Source organism: Phyllostomus hastatus, unplaced genomic scaffold (genome assembly GCF_019186645.2).
Source record: "Phyllostomus hastatus isolate PE091 unplaced genomic scaffold, TTU_PhHast_1.1 phas_contig_38, whole genome shotgun sequence".
In the NCBI taxonomy this organism is placed as follows: Eukaryota; Metazoa; Chordata; class Mammalia; order Chiroptera; family Phyllostomidae; genus Phyllostomus; species Phyllostomus hastatus.
In genome coordinates this window covers 33215493-33240909 of record NW_025333869.1, presented here as the reverse complement: position 1 = coordinate 33240909, position 25417 = coordinate 33215493, and the positions used below count along the sequence as shown (strand labels likewise).

At 38.7% G+C, this 25417-nt stretch overlaps 1 protein-coding gene across 1 annotated transcript in view; it reads left to right on the top strand.

The window, feature by feature from the left end:
- ARID5B (AT-rich interaction domain 5B) overlaps positions 1 to 25417 on the top strand; it is a 178592-nt gene that overhangs the window by 10043 nt on the left and 143132 nt on the right. The window contains exon 3 of the mRNA XM_045841939.1: positions 24572 to 24797. Within this exon, the coding sequence (XP_045697895.1) occupies positions 24572 to 24797 (226 nt within the window). The remainder of the gene's footprint in view (positions 1 to 24571; positions 24798 to 25417) is intronic.

The window sequence follows — 25417 nt, the reverse complement described above, 5'->3', positions numbered from 1 at the left end:
AAAAACCAAGTTACCATCCAGTTACTTGTCACTAGACCTGCTCCACGCTCCCAATGGAACATCAGAGATGGAAATTATTTTGACAGAATGCTGTTTCCCTTGAGTCTGAGCTTTGCTTGCCATCATCTAGTATGATCTCAGCTCAGAGTACCATTGAAAAAAAGGAAATGAACCAGATCTTGTTCCAGAGAATAAAAGTCTTCTCAGCCTATATTATCTTGTCCTCAAGCTTTCCTCAGTGAGAGGCCCAGTGCAGTTGTTTTTCTTCTCTGACTACCCAACTTTGTCTGGCTCTATTCTGGTTAGAAATTTGCATTGTAGAATGAAGCCCACTGGCATGCACCAAAGTGGTCCAATGCAAGGAAGGTTTCTGGTAACATTCTCAGAGACCTCCTAACTTGAATGTTGGCATATTCATAGGTGCAGTTGGTCCCTCTAGCTCTGCCATCTGCACAGGCACATTTGGTTTTAGGCATGACTGGCCGGAGACTCTTGATAAAGATGATCAAGGAGACCTGCCACAGTCGTCTCAGAAAAATGCTGTTGTCTCATTTGCCATGGATATTTTAATAGACTCACGGGGTTTACCAGATCAGAGAGATGGAAGAGAATGGGTCCCATCCCCTTTATTTGATAGATGTGGAGACTAAATCTCGAGCATGTGCTTAAAGTCTGTGAGTGATCAGTAGAACTAGATAGAACTCAGCTTTCTTGTTGTTCTTCATTTATTTATTCAGCATCTGGTTCTTGAAAGAGTCTATCCTGTTCTCTAGGAACTTGCAGTCAAATTGGTTGTTGACTGATAAACAGACTACTCAGTAATAATTCTGTAAAGTTGTGTAATGAAATGTTTACAAAGGCTTTTTAAGTTCCAGGACCCCCACAGCAGGCACACGGTGCCTCTTGAACATTTTACAGGAGAAGATTCTCTAGCACAGTCCCTCCAGAGCACCTTCTGTGTGCAGGCCCATGCTGGCCCTGGAGAGACCGACTGGGAAAGCAGGAAGATCCTGCCTTCATGGCGCTCACCTTTGGGTGGGAAGTATGCACGTGATTAATCAAACTAGCATAAATAAATGGGTGACTTTTGTGATGTGGTCAGAGTGATGAAGAGAAGATACAGAGACCTATGACAGGGTGTCTGACCTTGTTGGGAAGGTGTGTGGAGGCATTTTAGAAGAAGTAATGTTTGAACTCAGGCCTAAAGACATTCTGGTGAAGATTGGGAAGAGGTCCCTTGACAAGATGTGGAGGTAGGAGCAGTATCCCTGCAGCATGATTTCTGGGCTGAGTGTCATCTTGGTGAATCCAGTAAACAGGTTACAGAAGCCTCTGATGCTTATTGGATGCACCTGTTGTTCTAGTAGATGTCTTCAAGACATCTAGATAGCATATTCAGAGCTGATTTTCATTGGCTGTGGAGATGCAAGAAAAGGAGGCCAGCGAGGCCTTTAGGCCAAATCTGGCCTGCTATCTGTTTTGTAAATAAAGTTTTAGTGGCACACAGCCACACCCAGTTCACAAACTATCTCTGGCCACCTTCACACTATAAGGGCAACAGAGACTGCATAAGGTGCAGAGTCGAATATGACTGGGCCTTCACAGAAAATGTTTGCCCAGCCCCTGGTCTAAAATAATATTAATAAAGTTAACAGTAAAACTAGATGCTGACAGCTTCATGTGAGACCTTTTATTTATTTCTCACAACAATATTACTATGAGGTAGATTCTAGTGTCCTTTCCATTTTGCAGGACAATCTGAGATACTAGGTAACTTGTCCAGGTTTCCAAATTCATTCATCAGGTAAATGACAAAAACTGAATGGGAACTCGAGCTGTCTTGATTCCCAAATATAGATGGCACAAATATGCTGTTCTACTGACAGGTAGAGGACATGGGGTGGTAGCAGAAAACAGGTATAAAATTCATTAACATTTTTCTTTTGGGAAGTAAAACTGCACAACAGCTGTTTGCATATTTCATAGCCCTGTTCAAAAGTAACCGCCCTGGTGAGGTCTTCCTTTGCCCCTCCAGGGGAGAAAGGCACCAGGGGCACAGGCACATGCGTCAGCACCCCCCAGGCCACACACAGGAAGTGAAGTGAGCAGGTCTGAGAGATAACATAACGTTTAGGGGAACTGGGGAGCACGTGTGTTCTTCTTTTGCGGCTCTTCAGGTCCTGCTGAACAGGTGAGCAGGAATGTCATCTGGTATTGCCAGATCTTTCCTTTTTTGCAGAGAATTGCCAGAAATCTATACTTTTGGTGTGAGTTTAGCTGGCAATTCAATCCAGCTAAAAAATAAAAATTAAAAAACCACTTGGTGTGCCCAACAAAACATGTCTTCAGTCTAGATGTGGCCCACAGGCCACCTTCGAGTCTCTAGAGCAAAGCTTGGATTATTACAATTTTAAGACATTCTCATTATTTGGCCCACTTTCCATAAATAAAGCAACAGGAGCCTGTTGGTACTGAAAAGGTAGGAAAGAAAGGAGTGGGGCCAGCCAGGGAGATGAAGCCCTCACCATTCTGTCTCGTCTGAGTTCTAGAGTTGGAGGGACAGCAGGAATGGATGTCCCAGGAAAGCTGGGCTCTGTCCTTAGACTCTGTCCCTAGGGAGGAAGGCACAGGGATTGAGACGTGGAAAGAGAAGTATGTGAGAGGGAATGTGGCCATGCTGGAGGTGTGCTGGGGAAGGGGAGCTTGTGAGCGGGCCCATAAAAATAAGGACTTTTCCTGGGTGGAGATTTTTGAGGAATGAGGGTGAGAGAGGGAGAAATCCTAGGCAGAAGAAGCCACAGGTCAATAGGGAGGAAGGACATAATACTGGATGTGGTCTGCATTCAGCAAGAGATCAGGGGTCCAAGAGAAAATGAGACTGAGGCCAGGACTTAGGTAGCATAAGCAGGTCAAATTTAGAAGACTGAACTTGAATCTGAAGGTGGTGCTGATTAGTAATTTCTCATGTGTCTTTTCTCTTTCTAGTTAGAATACAAACTCTTAGTCTTGAAGCTTGGTAGAACCAAGCATGAATATTTACTTTGCCAGTTAGTAGCTGTATGTCATCTTGGTCAACTTAATCTCTCTGAAGTCTCAGTTTCCTTATCTGTGAAATGGGTTAAAATTGCTGGACTGTGGATATCAAATGAGATTTATATGAGCATAGAGCACCAAACCATGGCCTGGTTTACCCAGGCCTTTAGCTGGTGCTGATTATTGATCCTCATTCTTACTTTATTGGCTCATGAAGCCTGTCATGGTCATAGACTGTTAATAGTGCTTAATAAGTATTATTTCTATTATATTCTATTATTAGAAAAAATCTAACTAAATTATCAATTTAAGTAAAGCTAAGCTTCCTGGGTCTCCATCTGTTCCAAGAGATTTCTTGTGTTTATGTTCAGCCTTTTTTGTTTTGTTTTTTTTTCTTTAATTAAAAATATTTTTAAACCAGTTATCCATATTCATGGTTTTAAAAAATCAAATTGTCCTACAGGGTTCATCAGGAAAAAAATAACAGTTATCTGCTCCATTCTTCCCATTACTGATCCCTCATTCCCAATTTCAGCTGTTTCTTCACGTTCAGAGGTTTTCATCCATGTTTGAGTTTTCCAGTCACTATGAATGGGACACCCTCGAACCCCCTGTGTTCTGTTGCATTTAAGTCTTAAAGGAGCTTCAGGGGGCATCTCTTCTATCAGCCACAATATAAAATGAGACGGGAGAAGGATGGAGTCAGAAGACCCACCTGAATTTCAGATGTTTGGTCTCAGTACGCCAGAGAAAGTTCAGCCTGGCGCTTCCTTCCCTGTCTCCCAATGCAACCTCCAGGAAACCTGGTGTTGAGCTGCTGGATGCACACAACATTGACTTTGTTTTAAACACCCTCATTTTCCATTCATTTTTAGAAGCCTCTCCTATTTCCTCTTCTTCCAAACACCCTAATTTCAGAATTTGTTTCGCCCCCTTGTCATCTCCTTCTCCTGCTCTTCTGTTGGTGGTGGTGGGCAACAGGGAATGTGTTCTGGATCAGCCTCTTGAAGATGTATAACATGGGATTCTTTTACAAAGCAAAAAGCACCAGCAAAAGGATGTAAAGGGAAGGGTCCCAGCCAAAATGACTGGGGGATCTTAGAAGAAGGATTTCAAAATAGACTACCCACTGGGCCATTAAATCCTTTTGCTTTGGGTTAATCCTGCAGTGTGTATCAGATTACTAGAATTGAGATAAAAACACTGCTGTAATACTCTGTCGCTTCACCAAAATATTCTCCATTCTAGTGTACATGGGTTATAAATATAGAAGATAATTAAATTCTGTGTATCTTAAGTCAAATAACCTATTTGTTCTATTCTGTTTCTTGTAAATATTCTCCATAATAGTCTAATTGTGTTGTGTGATTCTGGGTGCTGAGTATGTATTTAGCAACAATGCAGTGGGTTGTAATATGCACCCTAACTATCTGGGCAGGCAAAAAGAAGATTCTAGTAAAAAGGCTAAAAATGTTTTTCCTAATGCAAATTATAGGTAGTATCTTTAAAATTATCAACAGGCTTCATTTTCTTTTCTTTTTTCTTTTTTTTTTTTTACAGTATAGGTCCTATTTCTCACTCTACATTTTTGATGTTACCAGATCAGTAACTCAACAGACAGTTAAGCAGGTGTTCAAATCACTCCTGATCCCCAGAATTCCTAAAATGACCCCTCAAAGCAAGGGAATGAAAACATTCTCAGCAAGTCAGAATATTGAGGTATTTTAGTTGCCTCATTTTTGTTTGGGGAGGTGTCTTAATTTTTAAAGGCTTTTTTTTTCTTTTTTGCTTTTTAAGCAAAGAGAAGCTTACCTGTACCTTGGCCACGATGATTGGAGGAGTGCATGTCTATAGGATCTGCTGATTATGCTCATAGACAACAGAGTTCTTAGTGGTCGACTATTTCAAGGGCCTTTCAAAGATCGATCTTGAAAAGGTGGGAGTAGGAAAAGAGAGATGAGGCTTGGAATTCTTCTCTAGTAGCTAAGAATATCATATAATATTGGTCTTGAAACTCGTAACCTTTCTATTTCTAAATATAGGCCTTGTTTATCATATAAATGTTGATTCAGTTCAATTCAACTGTTATTTATTAGTACAGACAAGGTACAATGGGAATGATAAAGAGATGAATGAGTTTAGCTCCTCTCCCTCTAGTTGCTTAGCCTTACTTAGTAAGATTCTGCTTTACCTCTTTCATCTGGAAAGGTATACTCATTTTATTAAATAGTATTCTTGGAAATGTCTATGGATCCCCTCAAAAGAAGAGATCATTTGGATAGGCAAATGTTTAAGGACTTAGGCAGTTGTGTACAGCATTTTTCCATCGGCCTGTGAACCTCTTAGCAGAAATTAATTTCCAGGCATAGTTGAAACTGATATTTAGCATCTTGTTTCACAGACTATTACTTTGTCACACATAAATGTGTAAATCTAGCCCATGTTAAAGATGGGTGTGTTAGTGATCTATTGTTGTGTAACAAATTACCCCATATTCTGTGTCTTAAAACAACATTGATTATTTACATTTTGTGTGGCTCAAGACCCTGGGTAAGGCTTAGCTGGGTGTCTCTGATTCCCGGTCTCTCAAAGCTCTCTTGGGGGGAATTCACTTCCAAGCTCGTTCATTTGCCCGTGGGCAGCACAGAGGTCCTGGCAGGCTGTTGGACTGAGGGCCTCATTCCTCGCTGGCGGTTGGTCTAGGCCTCCCTCAGTCTCTTATAGTGTCACATGGGCTTCTCTGCAGACCAGCTTCCACCATGGCAGCTGACTTCCCTCAGAATGTGGAAACAGAAGCCACAATCCTTTTATAACCTAATCAAGGAAATGATATCCCATCACTTTTGCCTAGTTCTTTTTGTTAGAAGTGAGACATTACAACACCAGGGCATGGATACAAGGAGGTGGGGCTCATTGGGGCTGTATTAGCAGGTGCCTACTACCATCAGCAATGGAACCAGTCCCTTTAGTATGAAGCCAGTCTGATGAGGGTTGAAAGATATTCTTCTTACCCTGTCTTGCTTGTTTTTTTCTTTCTCCTTTTGTTGTTGTTATGCATTCTCCTTCAGTGATTCTTTACAAACACCTCCCTACTCTTCTGGGCATATAATTATAGATGACATATACAGTAGCCAGCAGATTGCTTTAATCTTTTAAAGATTTGTTAGCCTTAGAGAATGTCAACAAGCTATATTGAGTCTTTTTTAAGCCTAATGTCTTAATCAGTGAATTGGGAGAGTTTTGTGGAAAGAACATTGTGTGACGATGAGTCTTCAGAGAGAAGGGGAAGGAGGACCCTGGATCAGGTATAATGAAACAGGCTCCTCAGTGCATGCATAAGAAAATAGGTATGTTTCATGCACAGAATCTGAGGAGAGGCATTAAATCAAGTTTCCATATATCCAAGTAAAGAAGACCTAAACATCCAAATGAAAGGGATTGGTGTCCCAGTTTGTGTTTCTAGTGAGTGTGTACACAGGAAATGAAAATCTAGCCACACTTCAACCTTGTGCATATTTCAGGGAGCAGTTGGCCTTCCATCTTTTTTTAAGTTGGGTGGAAATTAGCCATTTCATGGGAAAACTCTTCTACTTCTCTTTCAGGGAGGAGGCTACTTGGTTTTCAATAGAGAGCTCAAGACATTCACATGTAGACATTAAAGGTTTGAGAAGAAGGTGGCATTGAGTAGATTCTGGTCAATTATTAATAATGGAACTTGATTTATGGGGTAATTTCTATGCTAAACTTAGTGCAAACTTGGAGAACAAGAGCTTGGATTAAAATTTAGAAGCACACATCAACTATAGGACATACGCATAGGGCAGGTTGTGTGTTGTTTTCTTTATTTTTAACCTTGAATTTGACAATGCACTATTTTCCTCTCAGTGCCTTTGATTTCTCCATTCCCTCTCCATGCGATGTCCTGTGTTCCCCCACTTCTCTACTTTAACCTTGCTACCTCCTGCTCTCCCTTAAGGCCTCAGCAGAGAGACCTTCCCTGATCAGTTGATTTAAAACAATCCCCAGAATCACCCTTTGCCTCCTATTATTGCCTCTTCTAATTCTTTTCTTCAGATTTTGTTCTCTGATTCTCCTGCCTCTCTCCACACACACACACACACACACACACACACACACACACACACACCTATAGGCCCCAGGAAAGTAGGAATTTATCTGTTTTATTCCTGACTATAACCCCAATGTGTGATATATAGTTAGTGCTCAATAAATATTTTGAATGAATGAAATCACTTGTGAAACTTATTCCTGATTATATAAATCACATTTAGCTGAGAGCTATTATTTACTGCCTGTCTTCCCCCGCTAGACTGGTGCTCATGAGTCAGGGGCTTCTTCCTCAGCTGTTCCTCATGGCTGGCCCAGCTCATTCTAGATGCTGAGAACATTGAGAAAGAAAGAGTGAATGGATTTTCTGACAAAGGCCTAGAAAGAAAGTAACCTTCAGGTCCTAGGCAAGGAACAGGAGACCGTGGGCCAAGTGTGTTTCTGAAGGGCAACATCAGTATCTTACCTTTATGTTCTCCATGGCTGATCCTGGCACAGAGCAGAGTCAATTAATTGGATCAGATGAAGTTAGAGAAAAGTTAGGATGAAACCCCTTTTGATAACCACAGCTGAAGCTCAGCTTGTGAACACTCCCTTACAGGTGGCAGGGATGGCTCTTTTTAGATTTCCTCCTACACTTTTTTTTTCAAAATGCACAGTAGCATTTGCTCAGCCACTCATTCATTCATTTGTTCATTCATTCGTTCTTTCGTTCTTTAAGCTCCACCTAAGAATGTGTGGAAGGCATGGAGGGCATGCAAGTTTCAGCCCTGCCTTCAGAAGGCTTACCTCGAGGGAAGCTTAGTCTTTATTCTTGGGTTTATACAATCTCTGTGAGGTGGCACAAGAGTTGGAATCTTGGGTCTGTCCTCTCAGTTGGCCTCCACACCACAGTCTTTGAATGGAGTAGAAGGTCACCAACTGTGGTTGCAAATTGGCTCTTGCATTAATCCTGACTTATTCATAAATACTCAATATTTTTCTAAAATGAGTTTAGAGCTTTTGATTGAAGCCTGAATCATTTACCGCGACAGAGCATATTACCAGTGTAGGAAAACTAGAACTTAAAAATACAAAGCCCCTTTAAGTAATCCAATATAGGATAATTACATTATTAAATAAAGCTGTGTGTCTCAAATTATTCCTCTGCCATTGTACATGTGAGGATAATAATTCGAACTGTGCTAAGCGAACGGAGCAAAAAAAATGTTTAACAAGAGGGAGCATGTCTAAATCATATGTTTATGTTTAAATAAAGGCTATACAAAACAGGAAGATTTGCTTGGTTTCTACTTTAAAGCATTTTATTTATTTTATTTATTTTTTATGAGTCCTTTTTCCTTTTTGCTCAATCCCTCTGCTCCCTAACCTCCCCCCACCCACTAGCTGTCATCTGCTCTCCATCTACGAGTCTGTCTCTGTTTTGCTTGTTAGTTCAGTTTGTTCATTAGATTCCACATATGAGTGAAATCATATGGCATTTGCCTTTCTCTGACTGGCTCATTTCACATAGCATAATGTTCTCCAGATCCATCCATACTGTTGCAAAGGGTAAAATTTTCTTCTTTTTTATGGCCAAGTAGAATTCCATTGTGTAAATGTCTCATAGTTGTTTTATCTACTCATCTACTGATGGACATTTGGGCTGCTTCCATACCTTGGTGATTATAATGCTGCAATGAACATAGGGGTCCTTATATTCTTTTAAATTAGTGTTTTGGGTTCCTTTGGATATATTTCCAGAAGTAGGATTGCTAGGTCAAAAGGCAGATCTATTTTTAAAGTTTTTACGTATCTCCATACTGCTTTTCACAGTGGCTGTACCAGCCTGCATTCCCACCAACAGTGCAAAAGAGTTCCCCTTTTTTCACACCCTCGTCAGCACTTGCTTGCTGATTTATTAATGATAACCATTCTGGCAGGTGTGAGATGGTATCTCATTGTGGTTTTAATTTGTTTTGTTTTTTGTGTGTTTTTTTTTTTATGATTAGTGATGTTGAGCATCTTTCTATTTGTCTATTGGCCATTTGTATGTCCTCTTTGGAGAAGTGTCTATTCAGGGCATTTGCCCATTTTTTAATTGGGTTGTTTGTTTTTTGGTGTTGAGTTTTGAAAGTACTTTGTAAGTTTTGAATATTAACTCCTTTTCAGTTGTACCAACTGAAATATGTTCTCCCATTTTGTGCATTGTCTTTTTATTTTGTTGATGATTTCCTTGGCTTTACAAAACTTTTTAGTTTGAAATAATCTAATTTGTTTTCCTTTGTTTCCCTTGCCTGAGGAGATATATCTGATAAAAAAAAATTGCTATGAGCAATGTCTGAGATTTTGCTGCCTATGTTTCCTTCTAGGATTTTTGTGATTCCAGGTATAACATTTAAGTCTTTGATCCATTTTGAATTTATTCTTCTGGTGTAAGAAGGTGGTCTAGTTTCATTTTTCTGCTTGTATCTGTCCAGTTTTCCAACACCATTTATTGAATAAACTATCATTAGCCCATTGTATGTGCTTACTTCCTCTGTTGAATATTAATTGACTATAAAGGTGTGGGTTTATTTCTGGACTCTCTATTCTGTTCCATTGATCTATGTGTCTGTTTTTATTTCAGTACCAGGTTGTTTTGATTACTGTGGACTTGTGTTATAGTTTGATATTAGGTAGCATGATTCCTCCAACTTTGTTCTTCTTTCTCAAGATTGCTGTTGCTGTGTAAGGCCTTCTGTGGTTCCATAAAAATTTTTGAAATATTTGTTCTATTTCTGTGAAATGTGTCATTGGAGTCTTGATAGGAATTGCATTGAATCTATAGATTGCTTTGGGTAGTATGGACATTTTAATTATGTTAATTCTTCCTATCCATGAACGTGGTATGTGCTTCCACTTATTTGTGTCTTCTTCAATTTCTTTCTTCAGTGTCTTATAATTTTCCATGTATGAATTTTTTACATCCTTGCTTAGGTTTATTCCTAGGTATTTTATTCTTTTTGAAGCAATTTTGAATGGGACTGTTTTCTTAATTTCCTTTTCTGTTACTTCATTATTCGCATATAAAATTGCAGTTGATTACTGGATATTAATTTTGTGACCTGCTATTTTGCTGAATTCCTTTATCAGTTCTAGTAGTTTCTTGGTTGAATCTTTGGGGTTCTCTATGTACAGTATCATGCCATCTGCAAATAAAGGCAGTTTTACTTCTTCCTTTCTGATTTGCATGCCTTTTATTTCTTCTTGTCTGATTGCTGTGGCTAGGACTTCCAGTACTATGTCAAATAAGAGAAGTGAAAGCAGGCATCTCTGTCTTGTTCCCTATTTTAAGGGGAATGCTTGTAGTTTTTGCCTATTGAGTATGATGCTGGCAGTGGGTTTGTCATATATGGCCTCATTATGTTTAGATATGTTCCCTCTATTTCCACTTTGCTGAGAGTTTTGATCATAAGTTGGTGCTGGATTTTATCAAAGGCTTTTTCTGCATCTATCAATATGATTATGTGGTTTTTATCCTTCATTTTATGTGGTGAAGTACATTTACTGATTTGTAAATGTTGCACCAACCTTGCATTCCCAGAATAAAGCCCACTTGATTATGGTGTATGATCTTTTTGATGCATTGTTGTGTTTAGTTTGCCAATATTTTGTTGAGGATTTTAGCATTTATGTTCATCAGGGACATTAGACTATAATTTTCTTTCTTTCTAGTGTCTTTATCTGGTTTTGAAATTAGGATAATGCTGGCCTCCTAAAATGAGTTTGGGAGTTTTCCCTCCTCTTGGATTTTATGAAATAGTTTGAGAAAGAAAAGTGTTAGTTCTTTTTGTGAGGTTTGGTAAAATTCACCTGTGAAGCCATCTGGTCCAGGGCTTTTGTTTGTTGGGAGTTTTTTTTTATTATTATTGCCTCAATTTCATTAGGTGTAATCTGTCTATTCAGATTCTCTGATTCTTCCTGATTTGTTTTTGGAAGGTTGTATATTTCTAGGAATGTACCATTTCATTCAGGTTGTCTAGTTTGTTGCCATATAATTGTTCATAATATTTTTTGGAATATCTTTTGTATTTCTCTGATGTCAGTTGTTACTTCTCCTCTTTCATTTCTGATTTTATCTATTTGGGTCCTTTCTCTTTTTTTTCTTGATGAGTCTTCTTAAAGGTTTGTCGGTCTTATTAATTTTTCAAAAAAACAGCTCTTGGATTCATCGATCTTTTGTATCATTTTGGGGGACTCTATTTCATTTATTTCTGCTCTGATCTTTATTATTCCTTTCCTTCTACTCACTTTGGGCTTTGTTTGTTGTTCTTTTTCAGGTTCCTTTAAATGTGAAGTTAGATCATTTATTTGAGCTTATTGTTGTTTTTTTGAGATAGGGCTGTAATGCTATGAATTTCCCTCTTAGGATTGCTTTTCCAGTGTCCCACAGATTTTGGACGGTTGTATCCTCATTTTCATTAGTTTGAAGGGATCTTTTGACTTCTTCCTTGATCTCATTGTTGACCTATTGTTTAATAACATGTTATTTGGCTTCTATGTCTTTGCATGTTTTTCATTGTTCTTCTTGTGATTGATTTGTAGTTTCATGGCATTGTGATCAGAGAAGATGCTTGATATGATTTCAGTCTTCTTAAACTTACTGAGACTTATTTTTTTATGTGTCCTAGCATGTGGTCTATCCTAGAAAATATTCCATGTGCACTTGAAAAGTATGTATATTCTGCTACTTTGGGCTGAAATGCTCTGAAGATAATAATTAAATTCATTTGATCTCATGTGTTGTTTAATGTCTCTGGCTCCTTGTTGATTTTCTGCCTGAAAAGTCTGTCCATTAAAGTCAATGGTGTGTTAAAATCCCCAACAATGACTGTATTTCTGTGATTCCCTCCCTTTATATCCATCAAGACTTCTTTCACATATTTAGGTGCTTCTATGTTGGGTGTATAAATATTTTACTTGGGTTATATCCTCTTGTTGGATTGTTCCCATTATCAATATATAGTGTCCTTTTTTGTCTCTTACTATAGCCTTGGTTTTGAAGTCTATTTTTTTCAGATATAAGTACTGCTACCCCAGCTTTTTTTTCTTTACCATTTGCATAAAATATCTTTTTCCAACCATTTATTTTTAGTCTGTGTGTATCTTTCAATCTGAGATGGGTGTCTTGGAGGCAGCATATATATGGATCTTGTTTTCTTATCCATTCAGCTACCCTCTGTCTTTTGGTTGGAGCATTTAAGCCATTTACATTTAAGGTGATTATTGATAGATACGTATGTATGTAGTGCCATTTTATTGTTAGACTGTTTTCCTCTTTTTTTTTTCCTTTCTGTTTTTCTCCTTCTTCTTAAAGCAAGCCCTTTAATATTTATGCAGTACTGGTTTGGTGTTTAAAAATTCCTTTAGCTTTTTCTTGTCTGGAAGTTCCTCATTTCTCCTTCAATTTTAAATGATAGCCTTGCTGGGTAAAGTAGCCTTGGTTGTAGGTCCTTGCTTTTCATCACCGTGAATATTTCATGCCACTTCCTTCTGGCTTGAAATGTTTCTTTTCAGTAATTAGATGCCAGTCTAATTGGTGCTTCCTTATAGGTAACTACCTGCTTTTCTCTTGTGGCTTTTAGGATTCTCTCCTTGTCTTTAAGCCTTGTCATTTTAATTATGATGTGTATCAGTGTAGGTCTCTTTGGGCCCAACTTATTTGGGACTCTCTGAGCTTCCTGGGCTTGTGTTACTTTCCCCGCCCACACCCCCCCCCCCCAGTTTAGGGAAGTTTTTGGTCATTAATTCTTCAAATAGGTCCTCAATTCCCTGCTTGCTCTCTTTCCTTCTGGTATTCCCACAATGCAGATGTTGTTATGTTTCATGTTGTCCAAAATGTTTCTTAAGCTCTCCTCATTCATTAACATTTTTTCCCTTTTGCTGCTCTGCCTGGGTGTTTCCTTCTATTTTGTTTTCCAAAATACTGATTGTATCCTCTGCTTCATCTAACCTACTGCTTAATCCTTCTAGTATATTATTTCTTTCAGATATTGCATTCTTTATTTTTGACTGGTCCTTTTGTATGGCTTCTATGTCTTTTTTCATGCTGTTGAGTATCTTTATAATCATTACTCTAAACACTCTCTCTGATAAATTGCTTGCCTTCATTTCATCTAGTGCTTCCAGAGAATTCTCTTGTTCTTTCATTTGGGGTCTGTTTCTTTGTCTTCCCGTTTTGGCTACATCTTTGTATTTTCTGCCATAGTTGTTAAACTAATCAGTTGTTAAACCACTCAGTTGTTAATCTAGTCAAACTGTAATCAGCAGCCAGGCTTAAGGACCTCAGAGTGGGGCAAAGTAATTCTTGCGGTGGTTGTGGGGGGAGGGGGTCTTGCTTCTCCTCAAACTGATGGCATTTGGAGAGGGGTGATCTGCCTGAGAGTAATGGCTCTTGCAATATGGGGAATGACTCAGCACAGGGATCCTGATAGCTGTTTCTTCAGTTCTCTCTCCAGAGCCATCAACCCCAGACTCTCCTCAAGCATCTCTAGTTCCTCCCTTTGCCCAGGGTAAGTGACTCAAATGAGATTGTGTGCATTGGCCCTTCAAGAGGCTTTCCACATCTCCAGCTATCTCTCCCTAGCCAACAAAAACCCTGGTGCTTTTCACCAGGATGTTATCTGGGTTCTTTTCTGGTGCTGTAAGCTGGGGAGCCCAGCTTGGAGTTTAGACCCCACATTTCTCAGGGGGAACCCTCTGGCCACTGAAATATCTCTCTGGAAATGCAGCTGCTGCCCATGGAACCCCAACCAGTCCTACTGTGCCTTCTCCCCACTTCCTGCGAGTTACATTGTGGTGAAGTGGCTTCTTCTGTCTGTGTGGTTATAAGACTTCTCTCCAGCTAGTGTTAGTTGGTTATTCTGGATGATTGCTCTCCAATTTAGTTGCAATTCCAGATTGGTCCTGGGCGGAGGTTAATGTAGCTTCCACTTACTCCTCCACTACATTGCATCATCAATTGCTTTTTCTATTTTAAAGCATTTTAAATAGGCACGAGGTTGTCGGTGATTCTTTGTGAAGACTGTTGTTCTCATTAATGACAGTAGTAAATCAAGACCCCATGTCAGATTACCAGTAACCTTGAGGAATTCAAATGGCTTCCACCATGATTTTCATATACCAACAGGGCAAAAGTTTTCTTCTCCCTCTTAGGTTCTTTGTGGAATGTGACCCCTGTTGAACTGCATGTCTGGGCAGACTGTCATGTGCCTGTAAAATTAGGTTAAAAAGATTAGGAGATGTAAAAGTAATGGTTGGGAGTCAGTCAGCATATTAGAACATCTGGGTAGGGTAGTGGTTGATTTGGGCTTTAGTATTATTGTTTTTGCTTTTACAGAATGTTCTTATTGATAACTCACCTAGGCTTAAACACTGGAATTGGACTCATTAATCTTTCTTTGCTTATGTTTTAATATCCAGAGTTAAGTGTATGGGTTTTTATTATGGCAACCTGAAAGTAGTTAAGAAAGGCATTGTGGAATTAACACCCTATTAATTTGGCCAAAGGAAGGGTGAGTAGGCTCAACCATTGATTTAAGGCATCTCTATACATACCAAATGCTTGCCTGTTCTAGAGAGGAAATATGTAGGATCCTGGGATGTATTTTCTTGCATTCTATGTAAATTGTTTTTAATTTTAGGGAGGAGAAAAGGGGCATGTGATGGTAAATCCAAAAGGAAAGAAATGGAACTGGGAGTGAATGTGAAGCTGTTTCTGGGGCTTTCTTTAGAGATGGCCTTCTGGTCAGGGGAGCAGGCTGCAGACTAACAGGTTTTAGATTAACATGTATTAAAAATGTATTTAGGGACATAAAATATTTAGGGTTTTTGAATTACTTGTTTGATACGCAAATGCCTCTGGCGATACCATGAAGGATGGTTACATTACATTTGACAAATCGCAGCTCAGAGCCGTCTTCTGTTTGCTTACTTCCTCTAATTGTGCCGGGATGGATTTCCAAAATTCACTGAGTCACAGGCTTCACCCAGTAGCTGGTGGGGGTGAGGAAAATGTTGGAAGAAAAGGGGCTGGGCTGGCTTGAGAAATTGGAACCCAATACACTAGTGAGCCTCCATGGCAAATCCATTTCATCATGTTAAGGGAGTCAAATGAAATCTTAGTGCATATTTGAGAGGATATCTTCATCACTCAGACAGCAGAAAATTCTTCATATTTTTAACTAACTCATGAATGGTGATTTCTGTGGTCTTACTTTGAGGACAAACATATAATGCAAGCTAAAAATTAAAACCTTTTTGTTGCAAAATGACTTTAAATTTCATGCACCCCAGGAAACTGGGATCTAGGGGAATGTTCTGTGTCCCTGGGTGGGTGTTGGGTCGAGTGTTACTACTGAAACGGCTCAAGAGACCAAATTCCCAGAAAGACGATGGTGCAACCAAAGCTGGCTTCTGGTTCCACTTTAGTTTTCTCCTCTCTACAATGGGCCTAAGAACACTCAGAGAGTCCTTGTAGGGATTAGGTAAAATAATGTCTGTTAAATTCGTAGATTAGTGTCTGAGTAAATTAAAGCATCACAGAGTTTCCACTGCTGTATCCTTGAGAGCTAAGAATGACTTAGAAGCCCAGACATTCTTAATTGCTTTCTGGCACAACTTTCCCTTGGAGGTACCCAGCAGGAGCTACAGGGATATTATTGTTCTCAGATAATTAAGAAGAGGTAGGAACACACACAGTTACTCACAGGTGACATCTGAATACCATTCACTCATTCCTTTATTTTCAGTTCAAGTGATATAATATAATAATAGCAATAGCCATCATTTTTTAAATGCCTACCCTGTGTTGACATGCAACTTCAACATCCTAAATATCCTATGAGATGGGTTCTTTTGTACTATTTCCCCATCTTTTTTTAAGATGATACTTTGGTGAGATGGTGTTACATCCCAAGATAAACATGGACATTAAACACAGTAGAGCTGCATTTGAGCCTGGGTTCACCAGACCCATAAGCCAATGCTTTCTCAGTATCCCTTATCTTCTCCCAACATGGATGTCCAGAGATGATGTACAATTAAATCAAGTATTTGTTGCATGCTTTAGGCCCAGCATTGTGCATGGCTCTTTGAGAAGTACCAGAGAAGTCGAAGTTAAACAGGGGTACTTGCCTCTGAAAAGTCTCTGCAATTCAGGTGTTTACTGTGGAAAGCAGAAATTGTGCAATTCAGCATCAACACTGATGCCTAACAAAGATTTAATGTTATGTCCAGGCAATAGGAACAGTAATTCCCAGTTCAGGGACCAACTTGGTGTTGATATCACTTTATTTTGTCTAGTAAGGATATTAAAAAAACAACTACTAATATCTATTGCCATCCTCATTTCAGAGGGAAAAAAATGGATAACACCAGACAAAAGGAAGAAGGATAAAGCCTTAAAGGGAAAGTGTGCAGAGGACTGCTCCAGATCAACGGGGCTCCCTTTTCTCTGCTCTGGGCTGGGAGGCTGACCTGTATGGGCTCCCTTAATGGAACTCCTGGACCCTGTGGTCTCCAGTGGGATTCAGCCAGAGAGATGCCCTGGCAGAACAGGGAGGGGGGGTAGGATGAAAGCAGGTATTTGTTCTCTATTCTTTCCTGTGAGGTTCCTCCTGGCTGATAGTGTCCCTCCAAGGAAGAATCACTGCTACTAGGAGAAGGATCTGCTCCGACCCTGGTCACTGCCTGCTCTCCTGTTTGATCTTTTGGCCTGGGAGAGGTGATAGCTGAACTGCTCTTAGCTCAGGTTGCTATACTCTCTTTCTCTTAGGGCTTTTTGCATCCCACCAACACCTTTGTCATTAGTTGCTTTGTAAACCCTCCTTGGATTATCATTACTCAAGTCTTCTGTCTATGTCCTATTTGGATCCTGACTGATACAAGGATAGTCTTTAAAACCTAGCAATATTAGCTTCATGAAATGTTTACTGCATTGTCTAGCTTTTTCTCATGTCACTGCTGACCAGTTAAAGCTTCATCTTCTTTACCTGTATTACCATTCTGTTTTGCCTGGCTTTCTTGAACCTCTGATAGGCAACTATGTGCCTATACAGTGAAACCTTTTTGCTCACTGTGTAGCTATCCTGTTAGCAGAACACACTAATGTGTAACAAGGATAGTGATAGGCCATAGGAGTAGGTACCTTGAATAACACGTATCTGAGGGAGATTTGAAAGCAAGGGGGTGGCCAAATTAGCCAGGCCCGATGGTGGCAGTTCCTTGTCCTTGCTTCGGTTCTTTGGACCACACCATAGGCACAAATTCCTCACCAGAGTGGTTAGGGCACGAGCTGATATGGTTGCCACTGGTCTTTTTAACAGTTGACACTTAACAGGTTTTATCTATAGTTTCTATCTTAATGAAACTTCCCATTCTTGTGAAACCAACTGGACCATTACTTTGACTTTACAATTTATGTACTAACATCACCTATTGATGTGTTTTGTGTTCCCAACACTTAATCACATTTCAACTGCCACAAAGAACAGTTAAAATCCAGTATGTTCAGGGAAAATTGAGGTGAATATGCTGTGTTTTCCTGTTCTCAGTCCACCCCTCCTTGTTAACCCCTCTAGCATTACTCTTACGTGTTTATTTGCTTTTGGACTCTATGAACATAGCTGAATACAGCTCTCTTCAGCCGTGATCTGTTATTGGGTACCACATGGGGTATAGGGAAGGTTCCATTCATGTTCTCTCTACTGAGGAATGATATATTGTGGGTCCTTGAATAATATTGTTTTGTTCAACATCATTTCATTATAAAATCGATGACACACCATTGGAATTTAACTCTTGTTTATATCTACTAGTGTATATAAATTGGTTTCATTACACTGTGCATTGTTTCATCACAGTTCTAAGACCATTGACAACATTAAATGAGGATTTAGTGTATTAGTACGGATATAGGTTCAACTATGTGTAACAGAGACACAGAATTAAAGTTGCTTAAATAAGTTAGGAGTTCAACATCTCTTACCACTGCCTAGAGGTAGGTGTTTCAGAGCTGGTAAAGTAGCTCTGCTCTATGCAGTAGAGGGACCAGGCTCCTCCTGTTTTTTTTTTTCCCTTGGGAGATTTGCCTTTATTGGTATGGCCCAAAGGCATACCTTTGAGGGCATGGCCGAGAAGTTATACTTATCATTAACACTCACATCCCATTGGTTCAAACTTGGTATATGGCTGCCCCCAGCTATAAGGAAAGAAGGGAAATGATGCTTTTATTCCGTGCCCACCAATTTAGCAGTGTATTATAAAGAAGAAAGGAAGAATAGATTTCAGGGAAAAGTTAGCCACTTTTGGGAAATGTTAAATTCCCCTTGTATCAACTGAGATGTTTTATTACATATAAGCCAAATGGGCTGTGCAGTTAGTTCCACTGAGCTTGAGTTGACTCAGAGACATCTAAATTGGCAACAGGGGACTAGAGTCTGGAGGAATTTTTTGGAATCAAAGTATAGAATGCAGTCATATTCTAACAGGTGAACATTAGAATTCCCATGGAGAATGATTTTTTCAAGGGGCGTTTTGCAGAGAAATAAAACCTGGACCCAGACTGCATCTAAGTATATATGTTTCCTACATTTTTCCTGTAGGGAGATGGTAGGTGTTGGGTAGGTATTCTCCGAGGGTCTCTTCAATACCTGCACATCTTTTGGGCAGAGCCACTGACTGCCTTTGTTATGGACTCTCTTTTGGAGGATGTTTACATAGTGAACAAACAGCCTTGGAAGACAGAGCTGGTGTCTTCCTCCAGAACTAAAGGCAGCCATGCTTACTGATGAGTATGAAAGATTTGGGTCCCCCACATTCAGGGTCCTTCTCCTTGTGAGGCACCGTACTCTATGTGTAGGTATTATCTAGCCCTCTTTCCATTTCTTTTTGGCAAATGGGAATTAAAGAACCAACACAAAGGCTGATACTTTGACTACAGCTACTGCTGTAAACCATCCTTTTTCTGTGACCAAGAGTCTTATGTCCTTTGCCAGCTCCATGCAAATATGTCAGGCTAACCTGTAAGTTTGACAGTAGCATAAAATCTCAGACTTTTCACAGTTCTTAGTAAGAGAGGGACTTTTAATATAAAGGTAGGGCTGTTCATTACTGAATGCTACTAAGTCAAGGAAAATGAAGAATAAGAAAAGGCCTTGGTTTAATGATACAGTACAGTGGTTCTCAAAGTTTTGGGGCTCATACTCAAATTACTAAGGGTCCCAAGGAGCTTTTCTTTACGTGGGTTATCGCTATTGATACTTAATGTGTTAGAAATTAAAACTGAGAAATAACATACTTATAATTTATTTTAAAATAAAAATAATATAACATTCACATGGAAAAAAAGTATGTCAAGCTGACCCTCACACCTTATACAAAATTAAATCAAAATAGATCATGCTTCTGAATGTGAAACTATGAAATTTTTAGAAGAAAACACAGGAGAAATTCCTCATGATCTGAGATTAGGCAGAGATTATAGATGTAAAGCAAAACCACAGTCCATAAAAGAAAAAACTAACCAATGGACTTCATCAAAATTTAAAACTTTTTCTTTGTGAAAGACACTGTTAAAAGAGTAAAAAGGCAAGCTACAGAATGGAAAAAGCTATTTTCAAACCACATATCTGATGAAAGACTTGTATCCAGAAAGCACAAGAATGCTCAAAACTCAATGGTAAGAAAACAATCTAATTTTAAAAATAGGCAAAGGCTTAAACACACATTTAAGAAAAAAGGATATACAGATGGTAAATGAGCACCTGAAAAGATGTTCAGCATCATTAGTCATTAAGGAAACGAAAATTTAAAACATACTGAGAAACCACTAAATACATATTAGAAGGGCAATAACAAATTAATTACCAAGTGTTGACAAAGATGAGAAGCAACTAGAACTCTCATCAATTGCTGGTGGGGCTGTGAAATGGTACAGCCACTCTGGAAAACAATTGGACAGTTTTTACACAATTAAGTACACACTTACCATATGAATTAGCAGTCCCTCCCCTAGGTATTTACTGTGGAGAATTGAAAATGCATATTCACATGAAAACCTGTGCATCAATGTTGTTAGAAGCTCCATTTCTAATCACCAAAGCTGAAAACAACTCACTGTCCCTCACTGGATGGGTGGATAAACTTTGAGACACAGTGGTATACTACTCAGCAATGAAAAGTAACAAGCTATTGATATGTGCAGTGACATGGATTGATCTCAAAGGCATTCTGCTGAGTGAAAGAAGCAGTCTCAAAAGATTTCATGCTGTAGGATTCAATTTCTGTGATTTGGGAAAAGGGACAACAATGGCAAGAATAGACAATTGCTCGCCATGTGTTAAAACTCAAAGACCTGTAAACCGGAAGAATAAATACGTAAAAAGGGGAGTGATATTTTATTCTAAGTTAATTTTTTAAAATAAAGTAAAAATGGCAATATAAACCCATGATGTAAATGTAGCACATTTTATGAAATTAAACCATATTTTCAAGAACAAAAAATTAGTAAAAACAGTGGCATCATTTTAGATTTTTATAAATTTCTTTACTATGAAGCTTAATAGAGACAGCTGGATTCTCCTATCTGCTTCTGCTTTCTTAATGTTACTATACCATATGTCACATAGTCTCTGGAAAACCCCACATACCCCTGAAAGAGATTAAGAGTGAAAAAAGCAAATAATGTCTTACTTTATTAAGATCATTGTTTGGACTCTATGGACCACCTGAAATAGTCTCAGGGATTCCCCAGGGTTCCTGGACCACACATTGAGAACCACTGATACAATACACTCCCAGATTTCAGTCATTTTTATAGCATCATGGCTTTTCCCCCCATACATGTTTACTTAATGGTTTTGTTTACATTGGTCCATTTTTTATCATGTTTATTTAAAGAGAAAACTTTCTATATCTCCTATAAATGAACAACCCATCCCACTTTCCCATAAATGGGAAGTAGCTACAAAAATAAATAAGCAATTAGTAACTTATATTTTTTACAAAAGAAGTTTAGCCATGAACCATCTGAACTGATCTCTGAATGTCATGCTTTGGAAAAATGCCAACACAGAGGAGTAAAGACAATGATAAAGGTAGCTACCTCTGACATATATTTCACTTATGTTAACCCATTTAATCCTCACAGTTATCATGAGAGGTAGGTAGTATTGTCCCTTTTTAACTATTTTAAATATCTAAAGGATGCAAGCTGTGTGGGCAGATACGAAACCTGGATTATTGTCCAAGTTCTATTAAAACTTGCTGCTAGAACATGTCCCTGAACCTCATTATCCTCATCAATAAAATGAGGGCAGAGTACTAAATCAGGGTACTCAAGTTCAAACACTGGGTGCCCACCCAAGGGACCAGGCAGGTAAGGGGGAATGTGGACTGAATGTAAGGCAATAAGGAGTGGTGGGGACAGTGGTAAACTAGGGACCTTGCATCTTGTCTGATGAAGGCAACTGCTACTCAGTTACAACTGTTTCTTGTTGGTGGTGGGGGTTTGTTGGTTTTGTTTTTGACAAGTATACTTTTATTTTATTCTATAAAAGAAGGTGGAAGTCTGGATACTTTGTGTACAATTTACCAGTGCCTGGAGCACTGGAGAGGCCAGCCATACACACAGGCTGGCTGATTTATGACCTTTTGACTGGATGATCTCCTCTGGCTTAAAGGTTTCCATGATCAAATAAGATGTTTTTATACAGTGGTAGAAACAATACCCAAATTACAGAAACAGGCAGTTTAAAACAATCTTGAAAGGGGGTTATGGACTTAGAAGGTATCTCAACACAGCCTACATGAATATTGATTGGGAGCTAGAGTAATTGAAAAGCCAAGGTACATTAACAGAATAGCCAAGTGTATTTCTTTGTATCCCTTTGGTGTTGGGTTAGAGCAAATCAGCAATGTTTATCCAGAGTAATATTTATCAGCAATATTTATCCAATATTTTCAGTTTACAGAGAGCTAATGTAATCACGAGATGGCTTATTGAAATTCTTTTCTTAGACATAGAGACTTGCCCAGGGATGGTCAGTGTTTGAAATTTTAGTCAGCAGTTACTCAGAATAGTAAATACAAGCATGTGATTTATGCCATTGTGTGTACAAAGTAATGTTTCCTGAGATGTTTTCTATATATATGTTGGCTGTTTTGTTTTTGGGGTTGGTTTGTTGTTTCTCCCTCCTCTGCTTATCAGATTTCCTTCTAAATCCTGGCATTTGACAATGTTGCAGGGCCAGTTTCTCTGTGAATCCACCGTAAAACATACTGGTGGTTTCACAATTAATTTAAATTTGGGTTTATGGTTTATGCAGGTTTATGTGAATTCCTGCATTTGTCTTTATGTATTGTGTACATATTCAGAAGGCCTGTTCCAGAGAGAAAAGGAGGGAGGGCAGAATCCATAGTCTGAATCTTGAAAGATGGGTTTATTCACCAATGACATCATTAGGATTGTATTTTCTCTTGGTTAATAAACTGGCAGGTGTTGTAAGCCAGCCAGAGCTAGTCATGCCATTTCTTGGAAATGATCTGAAGCTACTGGTAATTGAAATGATAATCATTTGATCAGAGTGAGAGCTATTTGAAAATAACACTCATCTCCAAACTTGTCTCTTCTATGAAACCATATTTGGTAAAACTGTTGTCAAAATTCATCTTTGCTAATGTTGAGAATTATATACCATGATAAATATTTTCCAGTGTATTCTAAACTTGATTTCTGGTATACCCTGTCCAGAGGTTGTTCCCATATCCTTTGAAACAATACCCAGGCTGAATTTTTATTCTGACATTTAATAATCACCATGTAATAGCTATAAAATGCGTGACAACTACAGATCTTTTATTTCAAGAGGATAGTGTAGTGAATCTGAGTGAAATCATCCACTGAAATGGTACTTTGTAATATGCCCCATTGTTTACATAAAGTATTGCAATATTTTTTTTCTTGAGCAGAGGATAAAAAGAGTTTCCACTTTGTCTCCCATTTAGTGGAAATTCATATTTGATCATGATAAGAGGAAATATTCCATTACAAAAGTTTTATTTTTCATTTTTGATGGGGTATTTGTTATTTTGCTGCTGCCTTACAAACTTTCTTCTCAGAAGCAGCTTGGAACTGGAGGAAGAAAAGTGTAATTTTAGATCCTACCTTAAAACATTTTTAAAAACTAACCCCAGGGTTTTTTATTGCGTGAAGCTTATCTTAATAAGCCCTTTTTTGTTTGCTTTGGAGTAGCGTGTGCAGTGCTGTGTGTGTGTGAGTGGGGGAGAAGGAGGAAAGAGTCATGTTTAACAGTAAAATTAGTCGAAATCACTTGTGAATTCCTTTTGTTTAATAGCCTAGAGACATCTTCCTGTTGTTGTTTGTCAAAAATATTTCTCAGATTTTGTAAGCTTAGGGGTTTTCAGAAGCTAAGCTTTCTTCAGAAATGTGAAGTAAAAGAAATGAAAGAAGTCAGTTCAAGTTGAAATGTCAAATGTTTCAAATAATTTAACTTAAAGCCCAGTGACATGATATTAAGCCTTTTCCAAAGAATCTTCTGGTAAGAGAGGCCCCCCTTTTCTCCGTGTATGGACATCTATTAAATATCTTGGTGAATTAATTCTGAGTCAGAAAAGTTGATTGTTTCCTGGAAGCAATTACAGATGCTTAAAATTCAAATTTATGATCCATAGGAGAAACTTAAGTTTCAACTACTTTTCTTAGATTCAAAGCCTTTCTCCTCACTCGCCCTCTCGCTTCTTACCCCATATGTATTAAAAGAAAAAAAATCAGTACATTTCTCAACTTACAAAGTTTTTAAGAAACATGAGAATGTGTAAGTTTCTTTCAGTGGGAAGCACATAACATTTATGAAGTATTTCTTTTGGGATTACATCACAGTTTTATTTAATTTTTAGGACAAAAGTTAAATTCAATATTTGTGTATAAGCCAAGGGAAAATGTACCATAAACATAGGAATTTTGGGGTGAGTCAGAGTTCCAAGAATCCCAGATTTACTTAGACCATTTATATAGAGACAGGCTAACCATTAGTCATCTAGTTCTCACTTTTTACTTTTGCAATTAATTGTACTTAAAAATTAACTCTCACCCAAGCGGTCAGATAGGCAGAGTAGGCTTTGGCAGCTCACATTAAAAATAGCTATTGGAACTACTGCCCAAGTTTTGTACTTTCTAATCATATAACAAATATATCATATAAATAATCATATAACAAATATATCATATTATTCCTCAACTAGACAACTAGCAGTGAAACAGTCATTGAAATGAAGCGAGTTATTGACAATTCTCTGTCCCTAAAAAGCACATTGTCTGCTTGTATAAGGTTAAACCGCTGAAATGGGCAGATGGGCTTTACTGAAAATTTATCATTTACTTCAGAATGACAAATAATGTTTTTTGTTCTTCCCCAACCACCTGTTGTAGGATGAAGTCATTGCTGTTTCCGAAAAGGTGATTGTGAAGCTCGAAGACCTGGTCAAGTGGGTACATTCTGATTTCTCCAAGTGGAGATGTGGCCTCCAGGCTGGGTCCCTGAAGACAGAGGCCTTGGCGAGGAATGGACAGAAGGAAGCTCTGCTCAAGTACAGGCAGTCAACCCTGAACAGTGGGCTCAACTTCAAAGACGTTCTCAAAGAAAAGGCTGACCTTGGTAAATATAATGTGTACTTCTGAATCTAATGTCTGAGGATATATAGTAACCTACTTTTTTGGTTGTAGGTTTTTCTGGAAACTCTGGTATGTATATATACACATATACTGATGTGTGTGTGTGTGTGTGTGTGTGTACACTCTGATTATATCCTGGTTATATATATTATTTCTTTAACTTCAAAGGGGCCTGGCAATACAGGTGGGCAGATGAATGGGTATGTAAGGGATAAATTTTACCCATTAGAACACAGGACCTTCCTTCTGTGGATCCCTGTGCCAGAAGCTTTAGGTGGAAAGCAAAATGAGGAAGAGAGATGAGTGACTTAGTGTGGAACAGGAGAGCCATGCCAAAGTAGGGGACCACTGGTTAGCATAGGTTTTCCTGAGCTTTCAGCATTTAGTCATCACCATCAACTACATATTTTTTTTTCTTTCCTTCCTTTCCATCTTCCACTGTAAGCTTAAAGACCTTGCGACTTGGAGTTATTACTTTAATTAGTGTTTGCATCCTACTGTGCTGCTTATTTAGTTGTATGGCCTTGGGCAAATAATTTAACCTCCAAGCCTCAGTTTTTCCATCTGAAAAATGGAGCAACCTGACAGGGTCACTGTGAGATG